The following is a 23,061-nucleotide window of genomic DNA, read 5'->3' as shown; positions in this document are numbered from 1 at the left end:
TATATATATATATATAAAGTGAACTTTTCTCCCTCGCAATACACAGAAGAAATTTGAATAAAGTATGTCCCTAATGCTTTTCCTGATAACGGAAAAATTCCTACGTGAAAATGGCTTTGTTGATCTTTCTTTTACACTTTAAAGTTAAAACAAGAACTTTATCTGTTAGAATTTTAGTGTAAACATGCTTTAGAAGAAAATTCATATTAAACTGGAATGTGAATAATTAAATAACTTTAAAAGTTAAATCAACAAAAGTTATTAGCAAACAACTAAAATTTCATTAATTTTTCATGAAACTCAAAGGTAAACTTTCATTTTCTGTTAGGATTAATTACGTAGCCGTATCTTTTGAAATGTTAATTGGTCAGTATCGCTAGCTTACTTTCAAGCATAATTTTTAATTCATTTGAAAAAATAGAATTGCTTTTAAAATTTATTATGAAACTAAACACTGATTAACTACTTCCATGTTGACTTTTAAACTGATATTAGCAATGCAGAATAAAACATTGCAGTTAACGTTTTAGATAAGTAAAGCAAATGTTGAAATAAATGTTTGTATAAAGTTTCGTAAATTTTTCCTTCGAAGTGATTTAATTGTTGTGTTTCTATTTTTTCTTAACTTGTCTAAGGTGCTATCGAAACAGCATTTCTGAGAAATTTCTAAGTTTTTTTGAAACGTATTTGTTTCTAAATAATTTTGCAAATGCTGTTTACCTAAAAGGAAAATGGGTGAAAAGTGTACTCATGTGATGGCATTAGAAGTATAATAACGATAACAGCGCCACCATTCAGAATTATTGAGGAAAGTCATATGAATGCTCCACAGACGATGTGTAATGAATTAATCGGTGTGCATAAGAGAATTAATTGTGTGTGTTATGTCCTGCTAAGAAGAATGCGACAGTAAAAGAAAACGAAGCATTACGGTTTGAAAAGTCAAAAGTTGATTACTGATAGTTTTGTTCTGATAAATGTGTTTCACATGTGTCACGAGCCGTAAGTCATCAATTACCACTAATCAGTTTATGAATACAGCAATAGATTCACAGGAAATTATGCTATTTCTTCATATTGGGACTTACAGATTCGAAATTGATGCGCGTCAGTTTCAAAAACTTTTACGTGAATACTTTACATTACTTACTTTTACATTACATTATAACATAGCCTATTATATCAAACAGTGTTTTCCTTAAAAAGCAATCGTTTGAAAATCGGAGTATCATGCTTACTACTGGACATTGTTGGGTTTTTAACACATTTATTTTTGCATGACTTTAAATTCGCTAATGCAAACTAGTTAATCAAGTCTATCTGATTATGCACTATCCATTGAGCATTCTTCTTTTCTTAATTTAAAACCGAGAAATCTATTCTCGAGCTGTTGTATTTTTGTCACTCACTATCATGGCAGTCCATCTTTCGTTTAGATTTTCTTTATTATTCCTGCGTTTTTTGTTCTACGGGAAAGAGATAGCACAACTTACATTTATTAAAAAATCGCTATTTTTTTGAAACATCTGTTTTTAAGCAAACACTTATATAGATTGGATGACAAGATACATTATAATTTGAAAGAAATCCATTGAAGTTCATTGTCATTATTCTTCGTAGTTGTACTGACAAAAAAAATTGTTTTTGCATTGATTTGATTAGATGCCCATAGTGTTAAATGCATAACTTGTGTCATTTGATTTCGGGTCTCTCCATGAGTGCATCTGGTAGCAACTCACTATGTTTTAAACAATCGTTTCTTTTCCCTGTGAATTTTTTTTTGTCACTTAGCATCTTTGCAAGGTCAACTCCACAATAAGTTTTCAGTATAAGGTTAATAAACTTTATTGAATTTCTTTAACTTTAAAACCAGAGAAATATCCTTAGAAAAGAGATTTATTCAGAAAAATGTCTGAATCAGAGAAATGTCTGAAGTATGGTAAAAATTAAGAAATGTTTAGAATTTTCAAGCTCTACGGCAAAAAAGCGGTTGCTTTTATTAACAATATAAATTGCTATGAGTAATTTTCTGCATATGTGCTTTGAGCATTTTTTTGTTATTTTTCAATAGAATATTTAAAACTTGTTCAATTGACTTTATTGGATTTTTTTAAATTTGAAGCCAGAGTATCATCGAGAGTAAAGAGATTTAATCAGAAAATTATCCTCAGAGAATTACCGTAAGCAAATCAGAGAAATATCTGGATTTTGGTAAAAATTGAGAAATGTTAAAAATTTTCAAGTTTTGAGGTAAAAAGCGATTGATTTTATTAACAATGTAAATTGTTATGAGTAATTTTTCTGCATTTGTGCTTTGAACATTTTTTTGTTGCTATTTTTCAATTGAATGTTTCAAAATCAATTCAATTTATATGGAAAAAACAAAAAACAGATGAAGAAATTTATTGCTGTTGTTGTTAAGTTGAAGAAAGGAGTGGACAATGTACAATTGAATTCACGCACAAAATAATAATTTATAATTCATAAGTGACGTTATTTATATTTCACTTTATCTGTCTAATTCTGATAAGGTCTGCAAAAAGTGCTTACAGATAAAGTTATGCTAACAATGGCTTTAGTGCTTTCAAGAAGATGAGTTTGACAGCCCCTAAGGGAACCGAAACGCCCTCTCTGTGTCACAAAGTTGCTAGAAGCCATATTGATTTTTATCCTTTGTTCTCATCTAGAATGTACAAAGGAGTACCCTTTTTCAATTAATGCCTTAAGTAAATTATTCATCATTCATTCTGAGAAAGTAAATTGTTGTATCTTCCGTAATTTATTTTTTTAATACTTATTTCAGTCATAAGCGAAATGAAATATTTTTTTGTACATTTCTTGCAAACCTTTTATCTTCGGATGCATCATGTTTAACACTATCAGTGACGATTTTCATAGAACAGATTATGCTCAAGAATACTATTATATGTTCAAGAACACTATTATGTTAATTTCTGATGTCTAAAAGCGAAAGTATTTTTTAAAATGAGACTTCTAATGGTATTTTGCTTTTAAACTATTTAGATTTATTAGTCTTAAGAGTAAGAAAAGTTTTTTTTATTGTTCAGAATTTCTTCGCCTGCATTTTCTACTTAATTAAAGAACAAATAGATCATATGATTTTTTGAGAATCCAAGATCTTTTTGATTTGATCTAGTTTTTTAATAGCAATAAAAACAGCCATAGCAGCACACAAATAAATTAGACACTTTTCGGCAATTTTGTGTCAAATATATAATAATTCAGATAAGGTGATTTTAGTCATTTGTCATAAATAAGGGAGTAAGGTCATTAAATTAGTAAAAATCTAATAGTCCAAAAAGCAGCATTAATAGTATAATTATTTTTAAATTTTTGATATCCATCTTTTTTCGGAATGATCACTGATCAACATTTTTTATTAATTTGATTTAAAAAAATATTAATGCTTTTTATTGTTGAAATTTTTGTGTTTTAACCTTTAATGTGCCATGGTCAGACAAGTGGGATAAAAATAATTGTTTTTTATACTACAGATAATCATTACGAAGCATATTTAATATTTGAAGAAACTATATTGCTAGAAACTATATATATCAACTATAATGCTAGATAAAATTTGCTTGGCAGTAGTAGACCTTATAAATATTGTAGAATAGTAGGAAAAAGAATAAAGGTAATAGGATAACCTAGTTCGCCTTCTAGGGATAGTAGAATAGCCCTAGTAAAGCAGTATATTGCTAGAAAATTAGTTTGATCTAGTAGATCTTCTAAAGGTAGTAGAATAGTGCACACAAAAATAGTGGAATAATCAATCAGATCTTGTAAAGAAAATTTAAATTTTGGGGAGAATGTTGTATGTCAAACCAATTTTGACTTTTTATTTTTTATGCTGAATTAAATAGTTCTAAAAACTTTAAAAAATATTGCAAGAAATGTATCAATTTATATAAATTTCTTGGTAAATAGTTACTTTCATGCATTTACGCTTAAGGAAAAAAATAAAATATGTAGAGTCAGCCAACTGACCCTAGTTTTATAGCTTGGACTGTTAGATGTTACTCCTTGGATTTCACTTATCTTGAATTGTTTCTTCTTAACTTGTTCATGATTGAATTTCGATATGTATGCAGCTAAAACTTAATTTTCAAGTAACATGCATAAGGCAAAATAAAATAATTTAACCATAAACGTAATTCCAAATGATATTTTCTTAGAATACTTCAAAAATTTATAGTTTTATTATGAGCCGAAAACTTTTTAAATATTGTAATTTTATAAGTTCAAAATATATTTATATATGATTAAGGAAAATATGTAACGGGGCCTGTTATACATTCCTTGTACAGTTCCAAGGTATACATCATTGAGACACCAATTTCTTTTAAAAAATAGGTATTTTATCTTAAAATGAATGGTATTGTGATACTTATCTATTTTAGTTATGTGTTGGAAGAATACTGAATGCTGTACCAGATTTTTTGTTCCGTAACATGTTCTGGTAGAAATGGATCTCACGGTAAATATTACCGATGCCCTGAATGCCGGTGCGTTTTACCGTAATTTGCTCAGGAATTTTTTACAGTGTAGGGTTTTGTTTTCCAATCAAACTGATTGAAAAAATTATTTAGCACCCAAAATGAAAAATTATTTAAAAAAAGAAATTCTCTTGCACATGCTAAGAAAACAGAAATGATCCCCAATACAGCAGATAAGGCAGCTTTTTGCTACAAGTATCAACTACACATACTGAGTGCAAAATTCATCCACTGTCTGGACGAAATATTTACACATCTTCAAGGTACATTCCGCACAAAGTTTAATACTCTTTCTAGTATAAAGAATATTGGGCGACAAATAATTTAGCCTGGTGAAATCCTAATTTAATTTCATCGAGATTTTTCCCACATTTTGCTCAAATTCGGTATTTTAGTCATTGTTTTAGTATAATTGAAATAAATTCCTATTTTAGAGATAGAATTCAGGTTTGTATCGAAGGAAAAGACAAAAACTATGTGACTCACAAGTATTCTCACTCTCTGTATTGTTTTTGCTCATTTCCACAAATATCAAAAACATTTTAAGGGTGAATAAGCCATGAATCAGAAAGATTTAGTCCTCCCTCAATCTAATAACAATACAGGCTCAAATAGGGTCAAGTTTATTTTTTCTGGACATATTATCTTCTAGTGATATCAAAAACTATTCTGAAAGTCAAAGCCAAACATAAATGACCATTCCGAAGTTTTTGGAAGAACTATAAACACCATTACAAATATCTGCATGAATAATTAAGATTAAAAATTTTGAACTTTCATCACATTTAGAGTTGTTTTTCTTATTTACACAGTTTTATTTAAGAACGTTTCTATTTGCTTTTATTAATGATGTAAGCATATTTTGCTTAAATAAACAGTTGATAAAGTATTCTTGCCGTCTTGGCATTCATGATTTGATCATTTAGCAACAGGAGACATTAATATTTTCAGGTTCAAGACCGGACTTGGCAACTATTGGTGTCTGTAGAGTTAAATGGTAGATTATTGTAATTGTTTTATTTTGATACCATATCCATGTAATCTGCTTAATTTTTGTTTCAGAGTATATATTTGGATCCATGCTCAAAAGAAGCCGAAAATCATCGTTTTATTTTAACAGGTAATTACAAGGTAAGACACTAAAATGATAAAAATGTTACGATTATTTAAATATTCAAACGAGCTTTATTTTGATTGTTTTCATTTAAATAATTTTGTAAGGATTTTCTTACTTATAAACTCCAGATGGGAGCGTGGGACTTCCGTTATTTTCTTCCATCTTATCTTATTATTGGCTAGGAGCTTTATTTCGTTCCATGGTTTATAGATCATTTTCATTGTAGTTTATAGATGACTTCATCGTTGACTGATTGTCCTGAGCCAATTTGTTTCCATTGTTCCCCTCTCCTTGGGGATTCCAATCAAGCGCGCTTTTTATTTTCCAATGCAAAATCCATAGCCATTTTTCTTTTTATTTCCATGTTTTTTTGTTTCTTATTTACTTTTCTAAAATAGATATGCGGCTTTAACTTTATGGAATCTTTTCTGCCTTGAATTGTTTCGAAGAAATTCACTTGAAAAAGTTATTTAAGATTTCACATTTGTATTTTTTATTCTTAACTTAGTTTTGTCTGAGATATTTTTGTTCGTACTGAAATTGTTTTGAGTCGTGATAACTTTTCATTTACAAAGTGATTTCTAAAAAAACCGTTTTGTTCAATTAATTTACTTTACTATATAGATTAAGGTGGGGTAATGTCGGATAGCTAAATTTCGAAGACCTGTTGGAGCAAAACTGTTCGACCTAGAAACTGCCCCATTTAATCAAGTTATTCATGGTTTAGTTTTCACAATATATTATTTTCAAAAAGTTATAGATGCATTACTTTTTTATGAATGATTTTTTTTTCTAAGAAGAGTGAAATGGTCATACGCCACCTGTTAACTCATGGGGAAATTTGGAAATATTAGAATTTCAGTTGAGAATCAGCAGACAATTTTTCTTAATATGACAATTTTAGAGAACTATGCATGTAATTTTCGCGCGATGTAAACAAGGCCGTACTCAAAAGACATGGGAGAGGACAATCGACCGGAGGCTTGGAACTGCTGAGTGCCCAACCAATGTTTCTTACAGAATATATAGTGCTTTTTAATTAGTCTTTTGGAAGAAAATGGTAGAAAATTTCTTTATATTTATATAAAAACTACAATTTTGTATAAAGGATTTTCCAAAATTCATTAAAATAAGAAAATGAGATTTTTTGTGCTTTTGAAAGAGGTTTGTAATAAATTATGTTCTGGATCCATAAAACCCTTATTCAACTTTGGATAAAGTTATCTTCTTCCATAATCATTATCTTACCTTCCATTACCTTCTTCCATAATCAGCCTTCCATAATCAATGCAGCTCTTATGGGCTCAGCCTACACCCAAATCGTGGGGAGGGGCATCAAATATGGTAGTACCCGGGCTTACCCCGTCAGCAGAAACGAAATGAAACAATTCTACTCATCGGGCTGAATCCTTGTTGTTTGTTAGGATATGAATCTTTAGTAAACGTGTAATAAGCTGGACAAAAATTTTTTTTATAACTGTAAAAATCAATAAATAAGGATAGCTTGAAAACAGGAGAAGATTAGGGAGTTGACATAGTAAAACAACCTTATCTACACAGACATATTGAATTAATCAACAACAATATATCAATAGGGTAGGTCTTTCTTCTCGATTAGTGAAATTCAGAATTTGTTACAAGAAATCAAATCTAATTTCGCCAAACTCGAAGTACCCTTTTTTATTCTCACCACTCGGTATTACCTCAATCTTTTCTACTTTGAATGAAATTAATAAAAAATACTATTTAAATCGGTGCGTAATTGACTTATTAAAGTGCTATTCAAAAAGTGACAGTGAAAACTGGATAAGATTTTAGTAAAAAGACATAAAGGGTAGATCTTAAGATGAATTCAATTTGTTCTGGGAATTTAGAAGTGACAAAGAATGTCCTCTTTTCGCTTCCTCACAAATGCAAAAAATGAAGGAGTAAATTAAGTAGAACAGGATGATAAAAAATTTAAATGTGTTTGTCAGTTTTAAAGGTATTTGTAATCAGATAATGTTAAATTTATTCAGTTACTTTTATGATGATGAGGTAAGGAGATCTTGATTTTTAATTCATTTTGTTTTATTTGAATTGTCAAAATATAACTTCTTCTTCCATGTTTTTCAAATAGTTTAAAACTTTCGAACTTCACCTTAATTTTAAATTAATTTAATTAAAATAGCATAGACAGGTATTGAAACTAGCATTAAAAAGACTCGTGTACTTGTATTTACATTAATGATTGAAGATTTTTTTTTTTAACTTTATGCATGAGTTAATTACTTATTTACAGAAAATAACAACTTTTTTAGAGTCATTGTTTCTCCACAAACATTCAATTGATTGTATTTTTTATTTTCGTTTAGAAAGAAGAATTTACTCGTAAAATACATGCGTAAATATATGCGTATTTTACGAGTCGTACTTTTATATTTTGTTTGTTTAAATTAGGTTTAAATTATTTAATATTGTTCCTATAGTTGTCTCTTTATCAATTTAAAACAATGACTGACAATTTTAAGCTGAAAATAAAGGCCGGTGATTATGTACTGGTTTCTATGAATCTTAATAAAAATTCTAACTAATATTTTGATAATATTTCTTCTTTATAATTTTAANATATGCTTCTCTTGTAGTAAATTATGTTTTGGACCCATAAAACCCTTATTCAACTTTGGATAAAGTTATCTTCTTCCGTAATCATTGCAGCTTTCATGGGCTCAGCATACACCCAAATCGTGGGGAATATGGGCATCAAATATGGTAGTACCTGGGCTTACCCTGTCAGCAGAGGTCATCGAAACGAAATGAAACAATGCTACTCATCTGGCTGAATCCTTGTTGTTTGTTAGGATATGAATCTCTAGTAAACGTGTAATAAGCTGGACAAAAAAATTATTTTTGTAACTGTAAAAATCAATAAATAAGGATAGCTTAAAAACAAGAGAATATTAGATAGTTGACATAGTAAAACGAACTTATCTACACAGACACATTGAATTAATCAGCAACAATGCGGTAGGTCCTTCTTCTCGATTAGTGAAATTCAGAATTTGTTACAAGAAATCAAACCTAGTTTCGCTAAACTCGAAGTACCCTTTTTTATTCCAACCACTCGGTATTACCTCAATATCCTCTACTTTGAATGAAATTAATAAAAAATACTATTTAAATTAGTGCATAATTGACCTATTAAAGTGCTATTCAAAAAATGACAGTGAAAACTGGATAAGATTTTAGTAAAAATACATAAAAGATAGATCTTAAGAGGAATTCAATTTGTTCTGGGAAATTAGAAGTGACTAAGAAATGTCATCTTTTCGCTTCCTCACAAATGCAGAAAATGAAGGAGTAAATTAAGTGGAACTGTATGATGAAAAATTTAAATGTGTTTGTCAGTTTTAAAGGTATTTGTAAATTTGTAATCAGTTAATGTTAAATTTATTCAGTTACTTTTAAGATGAGGAGGTAAGGAGATCTTGATTTTTAATTCATTTTGTTTTATTTGAATTGTCAAAATATAACTTCTTCTTCCATGTTTTTCAAATATTTCAAAATTTTCGAACTTTACCTTCAATTTAAAATTAATTTAATTAAAATAGCATAGACAGGCATTGAAAATAGCATTAAAAAGAGTCGTGTATTTGTATTTACATTAATGATTGAAGATTTTTTTTAGCTTTATGCATGAGTTAATTACTTATTTACAGAAAATAACAACTTTTTTAGAGTCATTGTTTCTCCACAAACATTCAATTGATTGTATTTTTTATTTTCGTTTAGAAAGAAGAATTTACTCGTAAAATACATGCGTAAATATATGCGTATTTTACGAGTCGTACTTTTATATTTTGTTTGTTTAAATTAGGTTTAAATTATTTAATATTGTTCCTATAGTTGTCTCTTTATCAATTTAAAACAATGACTGACAATTTTAAGCTGAAAATAAAGGCCGGTGATTATGTACTGGTTTCTATGAATCTTAATAAAAATTCTAACTAATATTTTGATAATATTTCTTCTTTATAATTTTAAAGAAATATTTTTTTATTTTATTTCAGAGTATAAATTTAATTAGTATTTGAAATTAATAAATAATTTCAAACAATAATCCAAATAATAATTTAAATAAAATTATTTAATGCATTTTGCTCAATTTTTCTATAGATAACTGGCCGACACAAGTTTTATGTTTTGAAATGAAAACTTGAGGCCAAAAAAAGATTTTATGGTGTGAGGAATTTATATTTTTGTTCGCTTCAACAAGTTCGTTTTGTTAGAGGAAACTGTCAGCCGATAACGACTTTCAAGGCATGATTTAAGCTGATAGTGTCCAAAAAGTGGAGATATAAATCATATTGCACTGTTATTTTATGTCATTCATTCGATTCCTCTTGACTTTAGTATTTATCCAATGAAAAATATCTATATTTGATTCAATTTTTTTCTATTTTTATGATTGAAATATTTTTGAATTTAGTGCAAAAATTATAACATGGCTATGAAATACAGATTATCAAGTGGGAATAATTTCTGCAAAAGTAAACTACTAAGTGTGAAACAGTAGCATGTTTCTGTTTCTAATGGAGTTCAGAATTATGAATAGTCAATGGTAGGAGTTATATTAGCAAAGGCGAACTAATAAATATGATGAAATAGTATAATGATGTTTCCAATGGAGTTTAGTATTATTAGGAGGAAAGGAGAGGTGATTTTATCAAAGGTGAACTACTAAATGTGGTTAATTAGTATCTTTCTGTTTCCAATGGAGTTGAGAATTATAAAATGACAATGGTAAGAGTAACTCTAGCAAAAGTGAACTACTAAATGTGATAAATTAGTATCATTCTGTTTTCAATGGAGTTTAGAATTATTAAGAGAAAAAAGGAGGTATACCAGCAAAGATGAACTACTAAATGCAATAAATTCGTATGTTTTTGTTTTAATGGAGTTCAAAATTATAAATAGTAGAAGGAAGGAGTAATTTCCACAAAACTGAACAACGAAATATGATAAATAAAATAATGCCGTTTTCAATGAAGTTAAGAATTATTAGGAGGAAAACAGAGGCAATTCCAACAAAGACGGACAACTAAATGTGATAAATTAGTATGTTTCTGTTTCCAATAGAGTTCAGAATTATAAGTTGTCGATATTAGGGGTAATTCCAGCAAAATTGAACTACTAAATATGATAAATTATTATAATGTTGCTTCCAATGGAGTTCGAAATTGAATTTTGTAAGAGTCTATTAAAAAATTTAGAAAAAATTATTCATTCATGTATCAAAATATTGCAATTCCTTTAAATAAATGCAATAAAAATCATTTACTTTGTAATAAGACATTAAGCATTTACTTTGTAATAAATCTTTAAACATAAACTATCATTAAATTATTGCAAGTTAATTATATATCTAATTTCTTAATATTTTAGGGTAATACAGTTGCTGTGAAAAAAGTCTATAAACAAAAGAAGATTGAGCTGACAAGATCGATTCTGATTGAAATGAAAAAGGTGCGTGCCTTTTGTTCTGATGCACTCTAAAAATTCCGGATCAAATTAAGGTATAAAGAGCTGGTACTTTGGGTGCGTCATCCGTAAAATTCGCTTTTACTGCAAAACATTAGACCTTAATTTTTACAGTAATATTTATATAATTGAAGTGATTCGGTGATTCTTTGTCAAAAAAATCCAGAAATGTTTCTGAATATATGGGGCAGCTACGGTGCATATAGGTTTCAAAAAAGCTTCTTAACATTTCGGAAAACTCTTGTGAGGCTAGGCTACCAACAATGTCAAACGTCATCTGTCAAAAAGTAAGTCAAGATAGAATCGAGTTAACACTTCTTATATACTAGAGAATTGGAATTTTATAGTTGTAGTGGTAGCTACACTACATTACCCCTACCGGAATTTTATCTGTGCTAGAATTCGATAAACGGATACCACTAGTTGATTCGTTGCTGTTTTACGACAAGTTGGGAGAGTTGTATTAAGATCACGGGGATTTGAGTCCTAGTCGGAGAGGATCATGATTGTGTGCGTGATTGCATCTTTTGCAATTAGCAGTAGCCCATTGTGTGCGATCGAGACTTAATAGTGAAAGCGTGAGGAGAACAATGTCGCAGTCACANCTAGTTGATTCGTTGCTGTTTTACGACAAGTTGGGAGAGTTGTATTAAGATCACGGGGATTTGAGTCCTAGTCGTGAGAGGGTCATGGTTGTGAGCGTGATTGCACCTTTTGCAATTGGCAGTCGAGTATGTACAGGACCCCGTTGTGTGCGATCGAGACTTAATAGTGAAAGCGTGAGGAGAACAATGTCGCAGTCACAAATAGCAAGTCAACTGTTCACTGTGAGCCATCCATAGAACTAGGTGTGTTCAAATCGAAGTAGGCGTTTCATTCGAGATAGACGTGTTTAGATGACGTCTGCGATTCATCCATGAGGGGCTAGGCTACAAACAATGTCAACCGTCATCTATCGTAAGGCATCTCCTGATAGAATTGACTTAACATGTATCATATACGAGTACTAGTGATTTAGAATTTTATAGTTGTAGTGGTAGCTACGTTATACTATTAAACTGAATCGGCTTTAATGCGATTCAGTTTCCCATTTTTGAAAATAAATGTTTCTCGATTGATCGGAAACATGATATTAAATGAAGTTCTCTGAGATTTTTGGAAATATTTTTGTCGTGTCAAAATTATTTTCCGAAATTTTTTACAGTGTTTACTTTAATTACTGTTAAAATCACGGTATATCAGATTTTTTGTTCCGTAATATGCTTCTGTAAAAATGTATGTTACGGTAATTTTTTTACTGTGTTTTCCATATCTAAAGACAAACTAGTTTTTTTTTAATAAATCGTTAACGCGAAAACGTTAAACATAATATTAACAGGATTTTTTAAAAATCTTATTTTAACAATATTTATTTTGAGAATATAATGGATAGATATTTTTCATATAGGAACGAAATATTACTGTATTTAGTGCAGTATATTGAGAATTTTTGTTTCTTTAAAATAAAAAAGAGTATGTTATAAACCTTTATTTATACAAATTTCAAATATTTAAAAAAAAAAATGACAATCACCACTATCTTCTGCAATAAACTTCCAAAATATTAAGCATTTCTCGCAGCATTCCATAACTTTTAGAAATTCGCTAGACGCGGAATTTCATATAAACTTCTTAAGTGTCAGTAAGGGACTGCATTATCATAAAGTTAAACTGAAACTTTTGTGACATTGAGATTTCTGTCAACATTATAAAATAAGGATAAAACTGAAATCGGTTAAAGCACTTAAAAAAAGAGAACAAAATTATATTTCTTCACTATTTTTTCGATAAAACTGAAATCGATAATGCATTTAAAAAGGAAAAAATTAAATTTTTTCACTATTTTTAAAATGCAAATTATTTTAATAATTTTCTGATATTCAATAATAAATCCCTTTAAGAGTTTTAAGTTTTTCTTAACCATATAAGATATAACCCATGCCCTCTAATACTCATTCATTTCAGCGCATCATTCTTTTTTTCTCTGTGATAAGCGTACAAAATACGATTGTGCAATTCCATATAAAAAGATTTCGCATAACATTCAGGAAGAATTAATAATTAGAGTTAGAAGTGCAATTACTATAATATTTTTAAAAAATATAATTAAATAAATACAAATCAACAATTAAATTATAAAGAAATACGTAAATAAAAAAGAGAATAAAATAAAAAACATTATCAAATAATCGAAAAATAAATAAATGAAACAATAAAGTTTATGATAGTTAAGAAATAAAGTATTTAATTTTAGATTCGAGAAGCTCAACATCAAAATGTGGCCGCTTTTATTGGAGCATGTATCGATTCACCAAATGTCGCAATTCTAACAGAATACTGCCCTAAAGGAAGTTTACAAGTAAGAATCTTTATGCATATATTTATTTTAAGTTATTAAAGCATATTAAGATAACGAAACTAATGCATTAAAATACACTTAGAGTAAGAATTAAGATTTTCAATTGTTTTTGGATTTTATAATACTAACAGTCCCACAGTGTTGTACCACAAAACTGCCATCTTGTTTTTCTTTAACAATTTTACTTCAGTTTTTTTAGTATGATTATATATACAGAGGAACAATAAAATATTATTTGCATATTTTTTATAATACTAGCTTTATTCAAAAGAATGGGTATAGTATTTTTTTAAAATACACTTTTTCTTAAAGTATCTATTGAAAATATCGTCTAGTGAAGAATTTTTCACGATATTTTTGCACTGCAAGATCAGGTGCATCAGGTTTATATGAAAAATGTGCTTTATATTTTCTGTAAGCACCTGTGATTGTCAATAAATATTTACGTATTTTCATTTAAAATTCCAATTTAGGCCATTACTCGCAAAAACTTTACAAAGGGTAGGGTAAAGTCATAAAATTGAGTAAGCTGAATAAAGCTGCACTGTAAAAAATTTCCTTTCTTTTTTTACAGACTTCCTCTATTTGACTATTTAAAGTTGTTTTGCTGTGAAAAAACAGTTTTTTTCCTGTTTTTTTTTTAATCATAAAATATTAAAACCGTCAATTCGAATTTTAGTTTTTGCCGTGCAGCTGTGCTAACCGAACAATAACTTTGCCTTTTTCCAAATCAAATTCTCTACTTTCTTTTTATGCTTATTTTCTGTACTTATAAAATGGTTTTGCCTTTATTTTTCAACAATTATCAAAGGTTTTAAAAATTGTATAAATAAAACGGTGATTCGACTTCATTGTCAAATTTATACTCCACCTAATTATTATATTTCTTTAGATATAATTTTTTGGAAAGTTAAATTGTCAGGCATTTTTATACGCGTTGGCCACCATAGTTTTAATCGTTTTTACACTTAAATATTATTCAAATAAGTAAGACTCTTAAGATAATGTCAGTTTAAGATTTTTCTTCAGATTGAAACACCAGAGCTCCGAAAACAGAATGCTCGCTTGCCAGTGAGGTGGCTCAGGTTCGAATTCCAGCAACGACGGGTCATATGAATGCTCTCTCACCGAGCATACTACTGTCACTGTTATTTTATAGTTTTTTGTTAAAATGACAGTACTTATTTGCCTAAAAAAACAGGCGTCTGTTTTTAAATAACAGTATTTTTCTGTGAAATAAACGGTTTTATGCCGGCACACCAGCTGGTAGTTTTTTTTTCCGTAAATTTAACTGATTTATTTACAGTGTATTTAAAAACTTTTTTCTGGGAGAGGGGAGGAAACATGATTTTATCTGTGCCTTGACAAATTTGCTAAATTTTATTATTGGATCCTGCTTGATATTATTTATGAGCAAATTTTCTAAATTTTTAAGAAAATTTTGTACTGTGGAGTGCGAATTTCAAGCGAATTTCTTTCACATTTTAAAAAAAAATACGTGTCTAAAATATTTATAAAATAAATTCAGTAATTATTGGCGCAATGGGATTTATTAAAAACTGCTTTAATGTGCAAGAATAATGAGCACTATAAGCGAGTGATAGTTTTTATAAATATCTAGCATTTATAAATTTTTAATTTGGATCATCATCATATTAAAATGAGTAGGTATTTAGTTTATTGAGATTTTAGTTATTTAAATTTTCAGGTAATTTTAACTAAGGAAGGGAGAGGTAAAGCAGTTTTTAATTTGTATAATAAAGTTTAATTAGTGTTACTTTTTCATTTGCATGTATTAATGGAAAATGTCACAAATGTGTAAATTTGCTTTGCAGGATGTATTGAAGAATGAATCACTTGATCTAGATTGGATGTTCCGTTACTCACTAATTAATGATGTTGTAAAAGTAAGAACATTTAATTATTAAGGATTATTCTAACAGCAATTTGATAAAAAACATGTTTACTTGGGAATTTTAAATATTACACCCATTTTAGAACTTTTCCTTTCTTGTTTATTATTTCAAAATTTAATACTTTATTTTTTAATGATATTTTTAATACTATCATGTTTTTATTTAATGTTTATTATATCAATATAGTATATTAGAGTAGCATATATTTTAATATAATATCTATATTCTAATATTAATATACAATAGTCATAATTTTATAATGTATTTTTATAATATTTATTTTTTTAATATTATAATTTTAATACTATCGCTCTTTTTGTTCATTGTTTTTTCCTTTAACAATCATGTAAATAATTGTTTAATGACATATATGAGCATTAATTGAAATTTAATTGTAAACTTAAAAATTTAATAATAAATTAATGAACTTAGTGTGTTTGTTTTGTGATACCGTGTCATATATTTGAAATTTTACTTTCTTATTTTGTGATTTATTACTAAATAAATTTTATAATTTAATGTAATTATGCATTTTATTTAAATTATTTGTGTTCTGCATTTTTCTACCATAATAAAAATATTGATAAATATTTTGGTAAATCACCCGTAAAACACTTTGGGTACATCACCCGTAAAATCAATTTGTCCGTAAAATCCTTTTTGCCGTAAAATCCATTTTTACATTCAAATATTATATCGTAATTTTTACAGTAATATTTGTTCAATTACAGTGATTCAGTGATTTTTCGGTAATTAGGACTGTAAAAATTACGGCAAATCGGATATTTTGTTTCGTATCATGTTCCGGTAAAAATGGATTTTACGGAAAAAGGTACGTGACCTTAGTACGGGTAATTTTTACGATAAAATGGTCTGGAATTTTTTACTGTGTATATTCTTATCATTTGATTTCAGGGTTTGAATTATCTGCATAGCGGAGAAATGGGAACTCATGGAAGGTTAAGATCATCAAATTGTCTCGTGGATAGTCATTTTGTCGTCAAGCTCACTGATTTCGGACTCCCCTCCTTTAGACACGCCGAGTCTATAGCTCATTGTGAAGATAAAAATTTAAAAAGTAAATTAGCCATTGTTATTTTTAATAAAACTTAATTCAAAATACATTTTACAATATATTAAGAATTATTTTTCTTTTTTAATTATAAATTACACTGTGATGAAAGAAAAAAAGACCTTACAGTTATTCCTGATTTTCTCAAGTAAAGTAATCTGGTGATTATGAATATGACCCCTTTAACCGATTTCCGGCAACATTCCCCATTTTTTTACTCTTTTCGATAATTTTATGGTAATGAATTTGATTTAAAATGTAGTTTACAAAAAATAAAGAATTAGTTTCCTTTTTTATTTATGAGTTACACTCTGATGAAAGAAAAAAATAAGCCCCCCCCCATGCTATTTCTGATGATTATTATGTAAACTGACCTCCTGATTAAGAATATGACCTCTTTTTCTCTTTTCCTGTTTTCTAGGAACATTCCTCATTGTTTTAACACTTTTCGATAATTTATGGTTAAGAATTTGATTTAATCCTAAAGAATAATTTTAATGATTTCATTTTCAATGAGGAACCTGTAAACTAAAAAATTATAAAACATAAGCATTTATCAGAAGAAGGGTGACTTCGGAGGATTTAGTTATATAATAAAAATATTTGGCTAAAATCCTGGTTAAGACTGAGTTAGAGGGAGAACTCAGGAAGCTTTTCATAGTCAGAAAATTCCGACTCTTTTGAGAGGTTAAGAAAAGGTTTAGAAGATTCACTGTAGATAGGATTCTTGACAGCACTAGATTTTTTTCCCATCCTCCTCCTCTTTTACCCAATATTGTCGCTAAATATTTTGTTATTTAGGTATATTTGGGAAAAGGAAAGAGGAGTCAGAAGCTAGAATACGCAGAAATGTATTTTAATTTTATCACCATCTTTAAAGAAGTGACCCAATTTTGAGTTTACATCTACCAATATTCATCTCCTTTACCTTGTCATTTCGAACCCAATACAGAAGACAATGGAGCTCCTGGATCAAGTTGTGGGAGGAATTTGCTTTCCTGGAGGACCCTTTTTTCATGGAACAAACCCGCATTTGTGCTATGTGGATATAAAAATTACAAAAACCTTTGCAGTTACCCCGACGGCAAAAGGATTCTAACCCATGATACCACTGAGGATATACTTCGTCAGCACTGTGGTCGGTGCAAGCCAGGTGTGGAATTCGCATCGAAAAGCCATCGATGGGATTCGAACCCGAGTCTTCTCATTAAGCGGCGAGTGCATTATTCCCTGATCCCCCACAGCTGTGTAGAAATGTACTAAAAAATTTAAAAATTAAAAACTATATTTTGTAATATTTTTCTTGTTTCTAATGACACTTGGACAACCCAAGAGCTGAGTCATAACAAGAAAAGCACAGCGAGCGTGAAAGTAAGTCTGGACTCCGGAACCAAAGGAAAGATGTTAGCACCACTCATTCGTGAGGCCTATTCCTCAATTTAGACATAGATCTGAAGGGAACGAAAATTTTCTCCAGATCCCAGCATCCATGGTACTGCTCAGCAAGCGATCATAGGATTTTGAATTCCACAGATTTTACGACCATGTACTCTGCTGGTCATAGCGGAATTGAGGATTGAATCCCGGGTCCTCAGAAATTTTCCAGTTAAAATTATTCTTTTCCTCTTTTGAAATTAAATTCCCAACCACCAATTACCGAAAAGCGATAAAACTGGAGAAATTATAGATAATGAATGTCATATTCGGATTTATTACATTATTTTACATAAAAATCTACAATCGTATCAGACCTTGAAAAAATATTCCCTTTTTTGCAATGCAGTATTATCAATTTTAGTTACAATAAATACATAATATTATGACATAAAAAACATAATTATTTTTGCATGTGTTAAACTCAAAAATTTCTAAAATTTTTGTGATTCTCTATTTTCAGAATTTCTATGGAAATCACCGGAGCTTCTAAGGCTACCTGTGTGTCCACCCGAGGGAACAACCAAAGGTGATATCTACAGTCTTGGAATTATATTGCAAGAGATCAGTTTGCGTGAAGAGCCATTCTATCCTTTCCGAAGCTCGATGACCGTAGCTGGTGAGCCAGTATGGAAGCCTCAATCAGTTTTTGTTGCTTTTCTTTAAATTTTTTTTACAAATTTTTTATATCAAATTTCAATGAAATTGTTGGAGAAATATATACACCGAAAATAGTAGTGCATAATAGGATCATAATTCAATTACCAGTAAACATTAATTGCTATGTTGCTGTATTTTTCAGTCGTGCTATGTTTTATATATTTATAAATTATTATCCATATTAATCAGAGGCTTAACTATCTTTAAAAATTAGTGATTATATGCTTTTATGATACAAATAAAGTGACTATACAAAATTCAAAAAATCTATTTAATGTCGAAAATTAAGGTCACAAACATGTTACTTAAAATTGTTCTACATTTTTGCCACTAGAATTGATCAGAATTTGCATTTTACATACTTTGTAGAACGGATAGGGCAATATCAACTTTCGGCTTAAAAAAAAGTTGTTTAGTATTATTTTCTTCGATACAGCTGGAATTAGATAGTTCAAGTATTTGGGAGTTTTTTGCCTGCATTTTTGTAAATTATGTATTAAAAGAAACAATCTATCCTGTTTGTATTCATGTCGTAACTTTTACCGTTCATATATTATTGTTTTGAAGCATGCTCCAATTTTGAAGACCATGATGTCGGGCATGCGCAGTTACTTCATAACATGAGGAAGTGATCGTAAGAATAGGTAAAATGATATTGCAAAATCTTGTCGCTAAAAGTCTCGATTAAAAAATTATAGAAAATAATGTAAAATACGAGATATTGTTAATACTTATAACTTTTTTCGTAACTTTCGTCTATTTTTAGTTCAAACTTCAATTTTTTTTCACAGTTAGTTTCTTTATGACACACTGAAACGCTACATTTACTCGTTCAATATACTTCTACGAAACTATGGTTGTACAGACTTCAAGGTATAAATATGGTGCTTAATTTTAAAATTACAAAAAAATAAGCGTATTTTCACTTTTGGAGACAAAGAAGATGATCATGTATCCAAATGCATGATATACCTAGACAAGATGTAACGATAAATTCAAAATTTTGTACACTGTATTGTAATTAATAAAGAACTGTTGTAATTTTTAAACATACATAAAAAATATGACGTTATGTCCAAATGTATGATGTACCTAGATACCTAGGCGAGATGTAACGATAAATTCAAACTTTTGTACACTGTATTGCAGTTAATAAAGAACTGTTGTAATTTTTAAACAGACATGAAAAAGATAATGATGTATCCAAATGCATTATTTTCTAAGACGAGGTGTAACGATAGATTCAAATTTTTGTTCATTGTGTTACAAGTGAGAACGAACTATAATAGTTTTTCAACAGATATATAAACGTGGCGATGTATCCAAATGCATGATTTAGCAAGGCGAGGTGTAACGATAGATTCAAATTTTTGTATATTGTGTTGCAATTATGAAAGAACTATAATAATTTGTAAACATTTTCAGAAATTCTTGCTAGGATCCGAGTATGTGAAAGTCCGCCTTTTCGCCCTGTTGTACCAAAAGAGACCTGCTCAGCTGCTTTAATAATGCTTATGAAAAGATGTTGGAGCGAAGATGCAGATGACAGACCTGATATTAGCCAAGTCAAGGCTGAAATGCGAATTTTAAACAGGTACAAAGCACTATAACGATTTTATTCTTCTACTGTCAGTAAAAATACAAATTACATATACTTCTTTACAAGTTTGACCAGCTGTAATGTCAGTAGCGTATAATTTGTTAATTTCTATGCAACTTCAATCGAAAAACTGGAGGTATATGTTTAAAAATAGACCCATTTTCAATGTCTACAGATAACAAAGCAATTAATCTACCAGTTATTCAATAAGTCTGTCTATGAGTTGATTTTTAGAAGAACAGGGACCCTTTTACAGCTATTAAATCTGAATATTTGGCAAATTGGAAGAACGATTTTTAAACTTTTAGTTAAAACAATTCATAGCGATTTCTTTTGATTTCAAACTTTACCGTAAGGTAACATTAGACCATTCTTAAAACTTAAATATAAGTGATTTAAATTCTCAATTATTTACAAACGACCACACCCAGATAATAAATACAGTCATCAGTATTGGAACGTAGGAGCTTAAATGCAGTTATTAATAACAGACAGGCTAAAAGCAACTTAAAAATCAAACAAACAACTATCAATAACTTAACTGTTAATAACTTAAAAATTTTACAGACAAAATTTTTATAGCGAAAACTCATATAGACATTAAATGGACATAACATTGTTAGAATATTATTATTAGATAAAATGATTTGTGCAAATAATAAGTTTAATTGAAATTATTAATTAGCATTTAATTGAAATTTCGTTTGAAATAGATACTATAAAACTAATTGAGTTATTGCATTTAATAATAAGTAGATTAATAGTTCTTAATTATCAATAATTATAAATGTGAAAGGCCACAATTAGTAGCAACTGAAAATAAGTAATTAGCTTTGATTTTTAAAGAATAAAATTTGAGTAGACGCTTACAATAACCAATAACCATGCATAAATGAAATTAATAAGCATTGACTTCCAATAGCTGGCGAATCATAAACACCAAAAAACTAATGAAATGGATTTGAATACATTTTTCAGGGGTCAAAATGGTGAAGTGAACATCATGGACAATCTTTTGTCGAGAATGGAACAATATGCTCACAATTTAGAGTCACTCGTTGAACAGAGGACAGCAGCATTCATGGAGGAAAAGAAGAAATCCGAAGAACTACTTTACCAGGTTTTGCCGAGGTATAAGATTTTAAAGAACAGGGTGTGTCGTAATCCCACCGGGCTTATAACGAGCAAAATATTATCAATACATCAACGAACTTTTCGTTACCTGATAAACAAATGCTTTTCCACAACTGTTCCGTCTGTGAACCTTTGATGACGAATCAGTCAATATTCAGTTAATGGCCAATGTTTACCACAATATGTTGCAACTGTGGTTAATACAGTAAGATAATGCATCGTTCATGTTTCAACATCGGGGGGGGGGGAGTCACTCCCCCTCCACCGTTATCTGACAGACTTTCGTGATTTCCTAACTATAGAGCTTCATTGTCGTTGGATTGAACACGGGTCGGACGAGGACAACCAGTTTCTTAGGTGACTACCGCGCTCTCCATACTTAACTTTGTAATTTTTTCTCGAGGTTTATGTGTTTGTGCCGCCCTACGGGCACGTGATTCGACAGAACAACAACGCAAGATCGCAATCTCATTTGCTACTATTGATCGTGATATGCTGCCGCGAGTATGGTAAGAATTGTGCTGCATGACCAAAAGTTCAGGTATTTAGCATGCAAGTTTTCGTGTAAAAAACACGTAAACACGTAAAAAACTTGTAATATTTCCTTATCAAGTAAAGTTAAATTTGTTGATTTATTGGCAATATGTTTTGGTTGTTTTAAGCTTTCCAAGCACTGCGAGGGAATTGTGACACACCTAGTATGCATAATNAAAAAAAAAAAAAAAAAAAAAAAAAAAAAAAAAAAAAAAAAAAAAAAAAAAACTTCTTGTTAGCTATTTTATTAATAAATCGAATGTTGTTAGGTGCGCATTTTTGTATAATGAATTGCAAATGATAGCTTAGGTAAGTTTATCTATCAAGCTTAATTTGTCGATTGTTTAGATAAATATCGTTTCATAAATTGCCAATCTCAATAGACGGTATCCCTATAAGTCACACAAATGTAATCAATTGTTTAGAATAATGATTGTTAAATAAATTGCATATCTCAATTGACGGTAGTCTTTTAAATCAAGAAATTTTATCAATTTGCTTAGATAAACGATTGTTCAGTAAATTGAATATTTTAACAGATGATAACCATATAAATGAAACATACTTTATCAATTGTTTATAATTGTTTAAAAGAATAATTGAGTAATAAATGAACCTTTAAAGCTCAAAAACTTGGTGATAATTTACCCTTAAACTCTACAACAACGCTTATGTTTGAAACAATGTCCTTAAAAACTAATCGTTTGCAGTCACTTTCTTTAAAATAATTGACGATCATTTTTAGTTCCTTAGAACATAAAGAAAATGCAACTAACACACTGTTGAAAATTCTATGCTCAAAAGTTAGCTTCTTGACCATACACTTCGTCCAATAGACAAACTAGTAGATTTATTAGTTTCCAATGAATCATGAGACTGCCATGTAAGTTTAAGTGAATGAACTCAAATATAAAATTATAATCAGATAAAAAGCATACTCTCGATGTCTCAAAGTTGAAGGGAGATTTTCGAGATAACAAGTTCAGAACTAAATATGTTCTGAAAAGTAGAAAAGTATATTTGAAAATATTACACAAAAAGTAGAGTCATAAAACCTAAGAAAAACTACGGATAAATATGTATTAATGATAGTTGACAATAGGTCTAAATATAACAATGATAATTTTATTTTTAGAAGGTAGGGACAAAAATAATTATG

General features: G+C 29.3%; 1 protein-coding gene across 1 annotated transcript in view; it reads left to right on the top strand.

Annotated features, from left to right (window-relative positions):
* LOC107451998 (atrial natriuretic peptide receptor 2-like) overlaps nucleotides 1-23,061 on the top strand; it is a 75,533-nt gene that overhangs the window by 43,613 nt on the left and 8,859 nt on the right. Inside the window, exons 10-17 of the mRNA XM_043042162.2 lie at nucleotides 5,580-5,648; nucleotides 11,059-11,139; nucleotides 13,448-13,552; nucleotides 15,388-15,459; nucleotides 16,384-16,546; nucleotides 18,438-18,593; nucleotides 20,060-20,228; nucleotides 21,213-21,365. Coding sequence (XP_042898096.1) covers nucleotides 5,580-5,648; nucleotides 11,059-11,139; nucleotides 13,448-13,552; nucleotides 15,388-15,459; nucleotides 16,384-16,546; nucleotides 18,438-18,593; nucleotides 20,060-20,228; nucleotides 21,213-21,365 — 968 coding nt within the window. The remainder of the gene's footprint in view (nucleotides 1-5,579; nucleotides 5,649-11,058; nucleotides 11,140-13,447; nucleotides 13,553-15,387; nucleotides 15,460-16,383; nucleotides 16,547-18,437; nucleotides 18,594-20,059; nucleotides 20,229-21,212; nucleotides 21,366-23,061) is intronic.

The sequence above is a fragment of the Parasteatoda tepidariorum genome, chromosome 4 (assembly GCF_043381705.1).
Source record: "Parasteatoda tepidariorum isolate YZ-2023 chromosome 4, CAS_Ptep_4.0, whole genome shotgun sequence".
Classification (NCBI taxonomy): domain Eukaryota; kingdom Metazoa; phylum Arthropoda; class Arachnida; order Araneae; family Theridiidae; genus Parasteatoda; species Parasteatoda tepidariorum.
Note: the sequence above shows the minus strand (reverse complement) of the source record. Positions and strands in the feature narration are given on the sequence as shown.